Here is a 15,806-nt window from a genome sequence, read left to right as displayed (position 1 = left end):
GAGAATATTGTGTGAATTTTTAATAAGAATATTGTGTGAAACTTTATCAAATGCTGTAGAGAAATTTGTGTAAACATAATTTACTTGATATCTAGCGGAGAAGGCAGACATGCAATTATCGCTAAAAACCGCTAAATTTAACACAGTGGAGCGACCAGAGACAAGCCTATGCTGATTGACGTTAATTATTGATTTAACTAGAAAATATAATTTATTTTTAACAGAGCACTCAAAAATTATCCATAGTTGTAAAGCAGAGAGCAATTCTTTTCTACAAGAGTCACGCTTAATTTGTTGTGCAAAATATATAATTTTTGTGAACTCGTCCGGAATACCGTGTTAGGTTTATTTTATTGAGTCATCTGGCTTATTATCCGCGATTTTCTTTGTAAAGCTCTTCAGAGCCGTCTATTTGACCTGGTAGACTGGGTTTCGTTGAAATAGCTGACAATGAAATTAACATATCTTATGTTATTTAGTGTCTGAGATATGTTTTGTAAAACTATAAGTAGTTTGAATAACCATGAAAATATATTTTTGTTGAGATAAAGTGTGTCTTTTGATCCAAAATGACCCGGACCGGTCATTATAAACCAATTCGATTACAAATTCTTTCATAGATTGGTGCAAACTTTTTTATGTTTGTAAAAAGTTTTTTTTTTGTTTCAATATCTTTTTATTTATTGAATCTGCTTTTTATTTTAAAAGCCTAACAATAAGTTATAAAATCTTAAATCTGTTTAAGAACTAGACACGCTCAAGCAAGTGATTGTGCTGTTTTGGTGATTCATTGCTCCTTAGTACGCGGGCATATCTTTTCTTTTAAGGCGTGTTTGATCGCAGGAATGTACCAAAGCATTAGCCAAGGGTTTGGGTGATCTCGGTGTTTAGATATATATTTAATTATTCTGTCTTCTATTTCCTTCTTTACCATAGAAATACCAAGGTCTTTATGGATATTTTCATTACGCATGTACCATGGTGAACACGTGATTGATCTAAGCATTTTTGCTTGGAACCTTTGTATTATATCAATGTTAGTTGCACAGGTCGTACCCCACAGTTGATTGCCATACATCCAAATCGGCTTTATGACCGCATTATATAAAAGCACTTTGTTGTCTAGGCTAAGTTTGGAGTTTTTATTTAATAGCCAATTTAAATTTGCAGCTCTTATCTTCATGCAAGTTATTTTACTAGATATACATATGTTTTCTCTACGTAAGTCTTCTATCTAGGTGAATACCAAGATAAGTTACTTCAATCGCTTGGGGTACTAAAATATTGTTTATTTTTACTGCCGGACACATTTTTGGTCTTAACGAAAACGTAACATGCTTACACTTTTGTTCATTCACATTTATACGTCAGTTGGCTAGCCATACTTCGACCACCCTTAAGTGCTCGGCTAATATTCCTGATGCTATTATGTGGCATTTGTTACGGCTCACTATAGCTGTGTCGTCCGCAAAAGTTGAAGTTAATACATTGTTAGCTGTTGGAAGATCTGCTGTATATATGATGTATAGTGTAGGCTTAAAACACTGCCCTGGGGTACACCAGCCCTTATCTGTCGTTCATATATGAAATCCCTTACTTTTACCATAAATTTTCTATTTCTTAAATAAGACTCCAATGTTTTATACAATTCTAAAGGTAGAATATTTTTAATCTTATATAAAAGGCCCTCATTCCACACCTTATCAAACGCCTGAGCCTTTTCTTATTTCGTTAGTAATTCTATTTACTTGCTCTATCGTGCTATGTTTTTCACGAAACCCGAATTGGTGCGTTGGTATTATATTATTTTCGTGGAGGAAAGGAGACATCTTTAATAGTAACACTTTTTCAAATATTTTAGAAAGATAGGGTAGAAGGCTGATTGGTCTGTATGAAGACGGCTGTGTTAAGTCTTTCCCAGGTTTATCTATCAAAGTTAACCTGCGACTTTTTCCATGAATTAGGATAGTATCCAAGATTGAAGAGCAAAGAGAGCACTTTACGGCAATTTTTGGTAATTCAATTAGCATTTTCGGGGTAATATTATCATGTCCTGGTGACTTTGTTGGGTTAAGTTTTTTTATTATTCTAGTACTTCAGATGTAGAAGTCCTAATAGACACAAGCGACTCGTTTGCGGTATTGGGCAAGGTTGGCAACTTAAAGTTTTTCTTTGGGAAATTGGGTTGAAATACCGTTTCTAGGTGATTTGCAATGCAATTTGCCTTATCCTCATCACTACGTGCCCAATTACCATTCATCTGTCTTAGAGGCATGTTGGAATCTACTGGTGGCTTGAAGGACTTTTGGGCTTTCCAAAGGGAATTTTGCTTGCTAGAATTTGGACACAGTTTCTTTATATAATTTTCAGTGTTGCGTTCTTCCTCACGTTTAAGCGCTTTTTTAACTTTCGTACAGCAGATTTCAGTTGAAGCAGAGTTGAAGGGGAGCGATTTAACTGCCATTCACGCCTAGCTCGCCTTTTCTCATTTACAAGTTTCTCTATTTCATTATTGGTGACTTTTCTAAATCCAACTGCTTTATTGTTTCTATTTGGTGTTGCCAATACAGCTGCATTAGTTATTACGTCATTAAATTCTCTTATATTTTCATCAATGTCTCTTCCTGTATTTTTTTTGCAATCAATATTGATGTGGCTGCTGATATAAATACTTTCTATACTTCAACCAGTTAGTTTTATGTGATGTTAGAGGAACTTTTGGCTCAAATATCATGGGCTGTTCGTATAACTTTATTAGTACAGGAGAATGATCAGATGATAAGTCTGTACATGTATCGACTGTCATAAGCGATCTATCTATATTTTTGACTACAGCAAAATCTATTAAGGTTGGTATTTTTTTTCTATCACTGAGCTAGTATGTCGGCTTACCAGGAGATATTATATCCAGCTTATTATGCTTATTCATATTAGTCTAGTACAGCTGTCGTCCTTTCAGAGCCCCAGTACGTGTGTTTTGCGTTGTAATCTCCACCTGCTAGAAATCTTTGACCTAGTGTTCCGAAAAAGTCTTTCGCTTTCTATAATTTTAAAACGAGGTGGACAGTATATAGCCGTAAGGTTTAAGTCACAACCCCGATTTTTAGTAATATTGTTGTAGCTTGTAACTGTGGAGTAGCATGAGATTCTAGAGCATAGTGGTTTAAACGATTTCTAATCAACACTGCCGTGCCACCATGCGCTTTTCCATCTGGTTGATTTGGGACATAGAGTTTAAGTCCAGGTATATTGAAATTTTTTTATTTGTTAAATGAGTTTCTGATATAATCATTATATGAGAAATTTGATCTTCCTAAGTCAATTAATGTGTTTTCAACGCGAGTCACGATTACAAGTATTTGAATGGCACAAGGCAAACGTGAAAGTCGTGAAGTCATTGATAACTTGCGTCATGTGAGTCGTCCATCCACCTCTGTTGATGACGATAACATCGAAAAAGTTAAAGGAATAGTGATTGAAAATCGTCGTGTTGGCATCAGAAAGATAGCAGACAGATCCCAACATCTCCAATGGATCGACTCAACACATGTTGGTTAATGTTTTTGACGTGTCAACGCTTGACTATAACTAAAAGCTGATGGCCCTACATTTATCAAACGCATCATAGCTGGTGATGAGACGTTGTTATATGAAGATTACGTCAAAACTGTCCAACAATAGCTGGAATGGTGCTCCAAAAATGATCCGAAAATTCAGAAGGCACTGGGTCAGCGCAGCCGAGTCTTATAACAAGTCTATGGAAAATTTTCTTGCTTGTATTAGCTCAGTAGCCTATTTCATGGTGATAATAAAGATTTGTATACTTGTACAAATATGTGAAATTGGAAATTTTTTTCACAGTCTTAGTCAAATTTGATGAGATGTTACTATAAGTTGTTAATTGTAACAATTAATCCAAATACACTAGAGAGGAGAGAGAGGAATTGTGTTTTGTTCGAGAGAAAATTTTTTTTTAAACATATGAGAATGAGAGCTAGTAAATCACCACCTATCTCTAAGAGATGTTGGAGTTTATACAAATAATAAGATAATTGTGTGGACTCACCTATCTATCAGGGTAAGATGTTATCTTTAAGGAGTCATTAGGGTAATCTGGCCTGTTTTTGCCATTTTTTTCACAGAAATTTTTATTCTACAATAGAACTTTTTTCACATATCTTGAGGTATTTCGTGGAGTGTATAAACAATTTTTTTCGGATTTTTTGCATGACATCTGCCGGTACGAATGGCTGGGTGAATGAGATGCGTTTTTTCACTGGCGGACACGATTTCTCATGTTTGGATCATCTGAAACACAAAAACCCAATTCATTTTTAAAAAGTTCGTGAATGGTTATCGTCCCTACCAGAATCATGAAAAAATGTTGATAAATAAAAAAGTAATTAACGTTTGTTTTTTTTTAATTTTTCACCATGTTGTTTTACATAAATTTTGTCATAACATTTTCCATAAATTATAAAAAATATAGGAACGGAATCATGTTCGCCATTTTAAAAAAGTGTGTTTTGAGAAAACGCGTGTGCACTCCAAGCGCTCCGAACGTCGAGCGGAAACCTTCCAATGGTAAAGTGGGTTTCCACATTAATTCTAAGGGTATTAGAAAACAGAAAATGATACTACTACTATACTGACTACTACTGACCCCTTAAGATCGTTATGACACTTATCTGGGTTGGAATTATTTTAGTCGTCAGTTTTTTTTTATTGACAACTGAAGTAGCCAACATTTTATAAAAAAATGTATGATAAAGTAATAAAATATTGCTTCCACCCACCTTATCTCTCTATTGTCAGCTACCAACTAAATCAAGTTTTTTGACATACATATATTCGTAACATATGAAATATGATTATTTGCCTAGTGACGTTACAAATTTTCCGAATACTTCATCCGATAACAAACTTTTTTATAATTGTTTACAGAGACGCGCTATCCTACAGATAGATTTCTTCCGAAGGCGGGGAGGGTGGATTTTTATACCCTAAACGGGGTATATTAAATTTGTTACACGCAGAAGTAAAGGTCGGAGAAGCTGTAAAATCTATATACATTGAGACTAAGAAGTACCCGCTAATTACGAATAAAATGCAACTATTTAATTATTCATCAATATTTATTTTTTTCGCCTTCAAAGTAATCACCACCAGATGTAATACACTTAAGCCAATGAATTTCCAGTGCTCGAAATCCTTTTCATTAGCATAATTTGGGATGGCGTTCAACTCTTTCACCGAATTTTGTTTTATCCCTTCGATCGACTAAAAACGGATTCCACTGAGCAGCAATTTTAGTATGGGGAACTAGAAAAAATCACACGGAGCCAAATCTGGAGAATATGGTGGTTGAATGATTGTATTCATAGCGTTTTAGGGTTTAAATTCGTACTCTTTTTGATAAAAATTCAGATTTATCGGGACGAATCTAGAAAAAAACGCGTTTCATACCGAAAATATCCACCAAATTCATTCTAACGGACTCGTGAGAGATGTCGAGCTCTCTTGCCATCTCTCTAGTACTTGCTTAACGATTTTCAAGCAAAATATCCTTCACTTCTATTCTCATCAGTTGAAGAGATCGAAGGTCGTCCAGTACGAGGAATGTCTTGAACGATCTCTCAACCGTCGTTGAAGGCTTTGTACTACTCACACACATTCACAACGATTCCGCTCACGAAACGTGGTTAGAAATACAAAACTTAAATCAACGTTTATCCACTGCAAAAATTGCAACTCTTTAACCACATTTCGTGAGCGAACAAATTCTACAAATCGAACTTCTGAAGCTTATAGCTGAGATTATTGTCCAGGACAGCGCTGTAATTTTCGAACAAATTGTTCCGGTCAGACCACTATAGCATATAACAGCCATTCAAACTGATTGGTCAAAATCAATAAAAAGATCGTTCAATATCTTTCTATGTTATACAAATGCACCTGTGAAGGGTATTATAGCTTAACGCTTTTCTTTTCCTGACAAACAATTTGAATTAGTAACATAAATTTTAAATCTTACTAGATGTTCGAAGTCTGCTAGCAGCATATCCAATGCACATGTACATATGTATGTACATCTGTGTGTGCGCCAGCTAATACTCGTAACATTTACATTTGTGTGTAAGAAAATATCAAAGTTTCGATTAAATTAATTAGGAAATATTCAGAGCACTCTATACTCTTTACTAATAAATATATGCTAAGCATGTGAGAAATAGAAAATCTCACAATAACTATAAATAAATACATATGTACAAGTATAGCATATATTTTTATATAGCATCTACTACTTAGTTGAATTTTTTATTCAAAAGAAAAAACTCTCAGAATATCGGTGTAAGTATATAGGAATCCCTGCTTCTTCGCTGTTAAGGCAATGGAGTTGTTGTTGTTACTATTTTTTATACATATGTACTTATGTACATTGTTTTCGGGCTTTTATGCGCCCGTAGCGTAGTACCCACAGCAACAAATCGCGATAAATTCGCGCCGTGCTGCTATTGGGGAGATGAAAACCTTTCGATCGCTCCCGATTCTCATTCTGTAAATTAACGCAGACGCTGGCGGTTCGTTTGGGTTGTGAGTGGCGCTTCGTAACAGCTCAAGTTGTAATTGTAAAATCCGTTATTTTTGAGCGTGATCCTTGAATAATAAAATACCGCGCAGCCGTAATAATCCAACAAAAGTCACGAAATGGAGTTGACAAATGTGAAAGTGGATGGTGATCTTGTAAGAAAAAATATTTTTTTCACTTAAATATACTTACATACATACACGAGTACGTAGGTGGACTGAAAGTTGAAGGATTGCACTGTGACTTGTGGTCGCCCTTAAAAATACATACATACATACATATGTATATAAGATTAAATGAATATGTGCTTATCGAACAAAAAAAAGAGAAACAGTTTAGTGCCTAAGAATGTAATAAAGATATAAATCATAATTGCTGATAAACGTTTCAAATCTTTTTGCCATGTTTCTTTAATTCCGCTTTTATTTTGCCCAAAAACGTGTTGATGTTTACCATTTACCCCATGTGCTTTGTTATTTGGATGACAGACTTTTGATTTCGATTGTTATACGTATTTTCAGTCTGAAGTTAAGGCATAAATAAACAAAAAAATTAAAATTGGTTATATTTGTGTTTACCGTTTGGAAGTTCGATCTATGCTAAATGAATCCTTTTAATATTGATTTTTTCTTATTAAATTATTTTATTTTGTTTTTAACAAATAATATCGTCTTAATGACTTACATTTGTATGTGTAACCTTTTACAATTCAGAAAAACGTTTTTTTTTTGTGATTTTTTTAAGAAAAATGTTTTATTTGAATTTTTTATTGTTACAAACATACACTATTAAGGGGGTACTCTCATGTGAACGCATACATTTTACCACTTTTTAGGAAAATTTTTTTTATGCGACAACAAAATTCAATATTTTTAATTTTGTAATATATTTTTATTTGTATTTTGAAATGTACAAACAATTTTTTTTTTGTTTTTCACATTTTTAATATATTTTTTTTTTAAATCAAAGTAGTCAACAAAAAAAAGTAGTTCACTGGTCATGGTGATAGCGGCTGTTCATGTTGTCTGAAATAAAAAAAATCGAATGGATTATTATTCAGTAGTTCTGCGGCTATCGTTCTTACCGAATATAATCAATTTCATTAAAAAAAAATGTTGAACTTCAAAAAAAAGTCACGAAAATCTTGTTTTTTTTTCGTTAAAAATCGTTTAAAAAATATGAAAATATTTTCGAAAATAAAAAATTCTGGTAGGGACGATAACTATAAATGAGTAGAAGAACATACATATGTAAATTTTAAAGCAATCGGTTGCATACTTTTTTGTTTAGGACCATGACAGTTTCAGAAAATGATGATTTGAGAAATCGACAATAGAAACGTAGCAGCTGCAGACTTGTCATGGCGTCTGGTAGACAGTCGCTTACGACACGTCGGCGACTATGAGCTGTAACTTATCAAATACTATGAATTTCGGTCTGAATTTTTCACAGCATGTTTTCAATAGGTTTTACTGTCAAAATATAAAAAAAAATCGATTTTTTGAAGTGATTGCATGAGAATACCCCCTTAACAAAGAAATTTGAAACTTTTGGAAAAAAATATTTTACACTCGGCCATTGCGACGCCATATCCGGTGACCGCTCGAAAAAAAAATACGGCCGCGTTGGCAGGATAGCTCTTCACAGGATCATCCAATGTGAAAAAACGTGTTTCACTTGAAACCTTAACTTAGAACTTGGACGAAGGAAAAAAATTGAAAAATGGGTTTACATTTTCACAAAAAAAAAATATTAAATTTTCAGTGAAAATTAGTATTATTTTTTTAATAGTTGTAATCGAAAAAAATCCTTTGTGCAAGTCTTGAAGAATTGTAACTCAAAGACCTGTATAAAATTTCATGAAGATCGGTTGAATAGCTCTTGAGAAATCTTGCTAATCGACTTCAAAAACACAGAAAAAAGCCTTTAAAGACGGCGCACAATCCTTAAGGCTGTATCTCCAAATCTGTTACTCGGATTAACTTGAAAATTTACGAATATCGTTGTAGATGTTAGTAAGACAATAAAAAAAAACTCGATTTTTAGAAAACCCGTAAACCCATGTAACTCCTTAATATGTGCAATTAATGGAGGAAAGAATGAAGCACGTTATAAAATGGAATGTGAGTGAAATAAAACTTAAATATTGCTTAAAACTGGGTTATTTCTAATAGCAAACCTTAAAATGTTGGACATACATACATATGTACTTATATGTATGTAATTTGAAGTAGTGAATCGTAATTCACTATGAAACACTGAATTTCGAATTTTTTTATCATACGCTATTTTGCATTTTAGATGACGATATGTACATACATTCGATATATTGTTGTATTAAAATCGAATTTTTAAATTCACAAGTGAAAATAACTAGCTCTTGATCATTTATTTTAAGAAGTCCCTATAAAACAAGACTTCAAAATATTTTTGAACTTCAATACACTATTAACTGAATGTTTACATATTTATACATACATATAAAATATAAACCTAAATACAGGGTTGCGAATTTTTTAATTAAAAAAATTTGTACTAGATATTAAAATTTTATTTTGATATTTGATTTGATGTTGAGTCTGTAATTTAAACGAATATAATTGAATGATGCACGCAAACCCAAAAAAATTTAATTTTAGAACACTTTCTTTTTTAGTTCCCAATTATAAGCTTGGAAATAAAGTTTTTATTTTTTTAATTCGGTATTTGGGACTAAATTTTTTTTCATCTGTTATATAGGATACAATTTTTTTATTTTTCAATCCGTTATGTGGGATTAATTTTTTTTTATTTTTTTACCAGTGTTTCAGATAACAAAATAAAAAAATATTAATTCAAATGTCAATTCAATTAATTTTTAATGTATTCTTTGAAACCCAACCTCTATGTAAATGCGTATATTTATATGTATTTAGTACGTCTGTATTTATCTTGATTTTAATAAATGTGTGCAATTGACAATTGAGCGAATTGATTAATTGATTCTTCCAGTAAAATTGTAACAATATCCCCACTACAATAATTCTGTTCAACATTAAATAACCAGTGCTTACTACGAAGGGCGCGATTGAGACGCCCTGTGCAGTGCGCTCACCCAGCTAGGGAGGCTGTGAAAAGTCGTTTGTCGAGAAACTGTCACAAAATATTGATGATACCTCATTAAGGTGATATATAATTCTTGTTTTAGACAGTTGCCTGTTCGATTTGCTACTTGAACATAAGTACTTTGTGCTACGTCTACGGCATCAGCCATAATTCAGTGTATCCCACAACACAATTTAATTTACATCTCTAACCTATTCACCTGTGTTAATTGTGTCACGAATTCCAAAGCTGAGTTCGTTGTCTATTGGTTTTTCTTTGAAGAAATTACACAATTTTATCATTTATAAACATTATGTTAATTATATAAACGCATCAGCTAGCACTTCAAAAGTGGTTTACTTTTTTAAGGCGAATTACTTGGTAATAAATCTTTTGAACAGCAGAAAACCCCCGAGTAAATTTAATACTCTTAACGTATGCATGATGATATGTAATAGTCAAAAAAAGTACTTTTACTGTTTGAATATTACTTCTCTATAGGTAAATACATATGATTTAACCCTCTACTGCGTGGTAAGCCCTAAAGCCATAGCCATATCAGTGGCTTGATATGTATCACCCAGTGAAAGCTCGTGAAACAGTTCCTTTTAATATTGTACCCTAAAATACATAACATTTCTTATAAAAATTTGTAGGTCTGGCATGAATCATCGTGTTGACAGAGTTTTCTATTCTTCATCAACTCGATTAGAATTTGGTCTGAAATCTTGGCGGTTCATTTTTTTTATTTCTAGTAGGTGTAGATTCTCCGATTGTGGTGGGAGTTCTCGTTTTTTTTTGCTTTTCCTGACATAGGTTTGAACCGAAACATTGTCATCGATCTGCGGCATATAATATTATACATTAGAGCGGGGCGATGTACAGGGAGCCAAAACAAACGGAAAAAAAAGTTATACGAGGAATGTTCTATGGATGATTCTGAATACCTTTGCCTAAAAGAGTATGGATCTAAGATCGAGCTTTAATACGAAGCTTTTTAGGGATCATAAAATCAGTGATCAGGGATAAGGATTATAAAAATTTTTTCGTGATATCCGAATGAAATTCAAAACGTATATGAATTCTTATATTCCATTGATTATTTGTCGGAGTCATCGGACCACTATATCGTATATCTCTCATACAATCGGTTACTCTGATTTTTTAAACTTTGCTTTAAAATTCGATGGCTCGAATCCGGCTTTGAACCTATAGTTTATTAGGCAAAGTTGTTCAAAATGGGAATAAGGGTTCGTGGTACATTTCCCGCATACGAATCTCTTTTATATACACATCCTTCTTAATTTGACTTCTTCATCGGTAATCAATGTAAAATTGTCCATTCATTCACAAAAAAACTAATTTCTTAGGAAAGGTCCTGTCTTTTCTTTGGAGATAAAACTTTTTTAATGACTCAGTTCTACGCCAATGGTTTCTGAATAACATCAACAAGTTGTCAGGTATAACGGTTACACTGTATGACGCTGCAACTATAGTAACGCAATAGTGGAACTAGAATATTACGAACAAATTACTACGGGAAAATATTATTATTAAATAAATATTATCAAATTGAGTTGAATGCCATTTCAACGAAATTCAATACAAGCTGCAAATACTCTAAATGATGTAACATTCGTAATGCTAGTAAACGTAAATTCACAGAATATTTATATTATCTGCGTATATAAATAAATTAATTAGTATAATTAAATCTAAATCGGTTTACTTTCACAAGTTCTCAATGAATTGCCAATTTATCGATTTCTGATTGCAGTGATGCAGTAAAGAGTGAGTTGGCGCTTCTAGTGTTGTGACACACGGCCAAATACGAGTGTCCACAATGTGCAGCTCGTGCACTTCACAAACATACACACACCTACATGCACATTGATTCATGAGTGCCGCAAGCGACATTCAGTCACCAATTAAAGTCAATGAGTTGTGAGTCCATTAATCAGAAATAGCACGGGGTGGTGTTAAAGCACTGACAGTAGTAGCTTGAGCTTGAGAGAAACAACCACAATATCTATGTAGTTATGTTCCGTTAAATAAGTCGGATTCAACAAGGGTACTAATTTATGCAGACAATTTTTCACTGATTTGATAAATTAGTAAGTGTTAGACACGAGCTTGCACGAGCACTTATACACACACAAGGGTTCAATATAGATAGGGTTGCTAACATTTATGTAGTTTGGGTTTAGAAAGCAAATCCGAAGTTCTCGTTCAAGAAGATGTTAATCTATGAGACCAAGTTTAAATTCAGTTCTGTTTCGCTTGCAAAATATACTCTATTATCGTTGTTATTCGACTTGGCGGAGGTATTGGCAGTCATAGGGGCTGGGTGAATCGTAAGAGGCCTGAAGAGCACACCACTCTCTCTTTAGTTAAGAGGTTACATTGATTTCCTTTGGAAAAAAGTTTTTTTTTCAACAATTTTTTCTCATTTAAAAACAGGAATATTTTTTTCGAATTTTTTATTGTTACAAACATTCACCATTAGCAAAAGAAATTCTGAAATTTAAAAAAAAAAAATATTTTAAACTCGGCGACGCCATTTCCGGTAATTTGTGACAGGCATTTTTTACAAATAAATGAAAATTTTTTTCAAATAGTAATCGAAAAAAAAATCTTTTGGCCAAGTCTTTAAGAATTGTATCTCAAAGACCTGTGTAAAATTTCATGAAGATCGGTTGAGAGCTTCTCGAGAACTCTTTTCAACCGACTTCAAAAACACAGTTTCGAGAAAAATGCGCTTAAAGACGGCGCACTTAGCCTAGTTATCCTCGAGCGCACAAGTTTTCAAGGCTGTATATACGAAACTATTACTCGGATCAACTTGAAGATTTAGGATAATATTCTAGAGATTGTAGAATTTAATAAGATAATAAGTGAAAGTCGATTTTTTCAAACCCGTAAGCCCATGTAACCCTTAAATTCTCATTTAAATCTTATCTTTTTAATAATGTGGGGACTACAAATTCAGTTTTTTTTACGAATAAAATTGGCATACATCCAACAAATACTCAAAACACGTGTACGCGTATAATGTAACCACCCTGTATTTTAATGCATAAATTAGCATTTTATTATTTAAGTCAGACTAATAATAATATCTGTCGACAAATGATTAGCAATTTTAATTAAATGTAAGTAATATGCAATACCCACAATTATAATATTAAAATGGTATTCATTCCCGGGACATAAATTACGTGCCAATTGAATTTATCCATAATTTTTTAACACAATTATTTGAGTAAATAGGAAATTACAATACAAGGCAAATAAGCAATAATTTCGTATGTCTCGCTGAATTTATAATTTTTTACATTGTATCTTATAAATATTATTCTTGGAAAGAGGAGGGACTTAAAAGGCAACAGTTTAATAGTGAACGAATTTGTGCTGGAAGATTACAGACTTTTGATTAAAGATTAAAGAAATCGCTAGCACTCTTTACTGTGCTAATGATAAGTTCGAATCAGAGCAATTTAGCCATTTCTGAATTCTTGAAATTTAAAGTCTATACTTCGAAAGTAATTACTTATAAACATTTTTTTATAGAACTCTGTTTTTAGCCGCTGTTAATTAAATCTACTTATTTTTAAACCCTTAGCCACAACCACCGATCAGCAATGGTTCTTCAGCAAATAACCCAGCTGATAAAGAAAAAACACAGCCCAAACTCTTATATGCGATTAACGAAAATCCGCCATGGTATTTGAGCATATTCCTGGCGTTGCAGCATTATCTGACCATGATTGGCGCTATCGTGTCCATTCCATTCATTTTGACACCTGCTCTGTGTATGTCGGATGAGGATCCCGACCGTGGTGTTATAATATCAACAATGATATTCGTAACAGGCATCGTTACTCTACTACAGGCCACCTGGGGTGTTCGTTTACCAATCGTACAAGGCGGTACAATATCATTTTTGGTACCCACCTTAGCGATTCTCGCATTGCCACAATGGAAATGCCCATCGGTCGAAGATATTGACGCCTTAGATGAGGAGGATCGTGTGGAATTGTGGCAGATACGTATGCGTGAGTTATCGGGTGCGATCGCTGTATCGGCCTTAGTGCAGGTTGTGTTGGGTTATACGGGTCTTGTGGGGAAAATTTTACGCTTCGTAACGCCACTCACTATAGTTCCGACTGTCTCGTTGGTCGGCCTAACACTGTTCGAACACGCTGCCGAAACTGCGTCCAAGCATTGGGGTATTGCTGTTGGGTAAGAAATGTAGATGTTTTCCGAACTTCATTAATATTTACAAATTTTTATTGTTTTCTCCAGTACCACAGCCATGCTAACGTTGTTCTCACAGATAATGGCGAATGTATCCGTACCGTTTCCAGCTTACCGCAAAGGTCATGGCATTGAAATGCGCAACTTTCAACTTTTCCGTATGTTTCCGGTAAGTGAGTTTTCGAGGAGCATTAACAGTTTATTCTTCAGTTTTCCATTAAATTATAACAATTTTAGGTGCTCATGACTATTGCTATAATGTGGGGTCTCTGCGGAATTCTAACCGTAACCAATGTTTTTGAGGAGGGACACCCCTCACGCACAGATGTGCGTTTAAAGGTTTTGACCAATGCCAAATGGTTCTACGTGCCATATCCATTTCAGTTTGGACTGCCGTCGGTCACATTGTCTGGCGTATTAGGTATGTTGGCGGGCGTTTTAGCGTGTACCGTAGAGTCGCTTAGTTACTATCCAACGGTTTCTCAAATGTCAGGTTTGTAAGAATTTTTTGTTACAATTAAATAACTCATCAATATTGCTTTTGAATTTTATTTTTGTAGGTGCACACTCTCCGCCTTTGCATGCCATCAATCGTGGTATTGGCACTGAGGGTCTGGGTACGGTGCTAGCCGGTATTTGGGGCGCTGGAAATGGCACAAACACTTTCGGCGAAAATGTGGGTGCTATTGGAGTCACAAAGGTGTGTTTGAAACTATATCGAATGTTTACTAAATACTAATCCTTATGTATATATCGCATATTGTAGGTTGGTTCCCGTCGTGTCATACAGTGGGCCTCTTTAATAATGATCGTGCAAGGTGTAATTGGCAAATTTGGCGCTGTATTCATAATGATACCGGATTCGGTGGTTGGCGGTATATTTTGTGTCATGTTTGGCATGATTATAGCTTTTGGACTTTCCACATTGCAATATGTAGACCTACGTTCGGCGCGCAACCTCTATATTATTGGCTTATCCATTTTCTTTCCCATGGTCTTATGTAAGTGGATGCAGGAACATCCGGGCGCCATTAATACTGGAAATGAAACGGTAGACTCGACCCTATCGGTACTGTTGGGTACCACCATTCTTGTGGGTGGCTTACTGGGCTGTTTCTTGGATAATGTTATTCCTGGTAATATTCCCAATGACTTACATATGTACATTTCTATACAAAAACACTCATATATCTTATTTCAATTAATTTGCAGGTACTGCTGAGGAGCGCGGTCTCATTGAATGGGCCAATGAAATGCCACTAGGCGATGCGAATGTCAATGATGGTACCGCTACGGATTATGACTTCCCATGGGGCATGGCGACTTTGAGAAAGTACGTACTGTCGTATATGTCATGCGAGTATAATCATTTAACAATTACGCTATATTTTTACTTTTTTAGGTGGAAGTGGACTTATTACGTGCCGTTCTTGCCAACATACAAACTACAGAAAACAAGCTAAATTTACGTTTTTATGTTTATAATTGTATTGTAGGTGTATTAAAATTATGTACTTAATACTTGAGATGTTCTATATGTATTTTAAATTATTACGTAAGTAGAAAAATCCTTTAGAAATGTATCCGAATACCAGTAGGTGCAATAAAATCTACTTTTACTTTCGAAATTAGTCATATAACAGTCGTTTGTACCATTAATTTGCGATTGATATTTGGTAAGCTTCTCTGTTGAGTCATTGGTCGTCTTTTATAAAACGTGTGGTTTGCGATGAATATTGATTTTAAAGAAATTACTCGCGTATCTCCTTTAGGTCTACGATTGCTGTCGTGGATCCGCCCGAGATATGGGATTTCACCAAAAAGAGGGCGGTGCCACGCCTATCGTAAAACTTTTTCACCAGCTCCCATAAAGCTC

At 34.2% G+C, this 15,806-nt stretch overlaps 1 protein-coding gene across 1 annotated transcript; it reads left to right on the top strand.

The window, feature by feature from the left end:
• Positions 1-6,553: 6,553 nt before the first annotated feature.
• LOC120782522 (solute carrier family 23 member 2) lies at positions 6,554-15,558 on the top strand. The gene is made up of 8 exons (XM_040114831.1): positions 6,554-6,744; positions 13,296-13,915; positions 13,979-14,099; positions 14,168-14,423; positions 14,491-14,630; positions 14,697-15,066; positions 15,143-15,263; positions 15,333-15,558. The coding sequence occupies exons 1-8, from the start codon at positions 6,709-6,711 to the stop codon at positions 15,391-15,393; spliced, it is 1,725 nt and encodes a 574-aa protein (XP_039970765.1). The 5' UTR covers positions 6,554-6,708; the 3' UTR covers positions 15,394-15,558.
• The last annotated feature ends 248 nt before the right edge of the window (positions 15,559-15,806 follow it).

Source organism: Bactrocera tryoni, chromosome 1 (genome assembly GCF_016617805.1).
Source record: "Bactrocera tryoni isolate S06 chromosome 1, CSIRO_BtryS06_freeze2, whole genome shotgun sequence".
Classification (NCBI taxonomy): Eukaryota; Metazoa; Arthropoda; class Insecta; order Diptera; family Tephritidae; genus Bactrocera; species Bactrocera tryoni.
This window is presented reverse-complemented; position numbering and strand designations above follow the sequence as displayed.

Coding starts and splice junctions, on each gene's coding strand:
- LOC120782522 (XM_040114831.1), top strand. CDS start 6,709: ATGGAGTTGACAAATGTGAAAGTGGATGGTGATCTT. Junction 15,067..15,142: donor CTTGGATAATGTTATTCCTG/GTAATATTCCCA, acceptor ATTAATTTGCAG/GTACTGCTGAGGAGCGCGGT. Junction 15,264..15,332: donor GGCATGGCGACTTTGAGAAA/GTACGTACTGTC, acceptor TTACTTTTTTAG/GTGGAAGTGGACTTATTACG.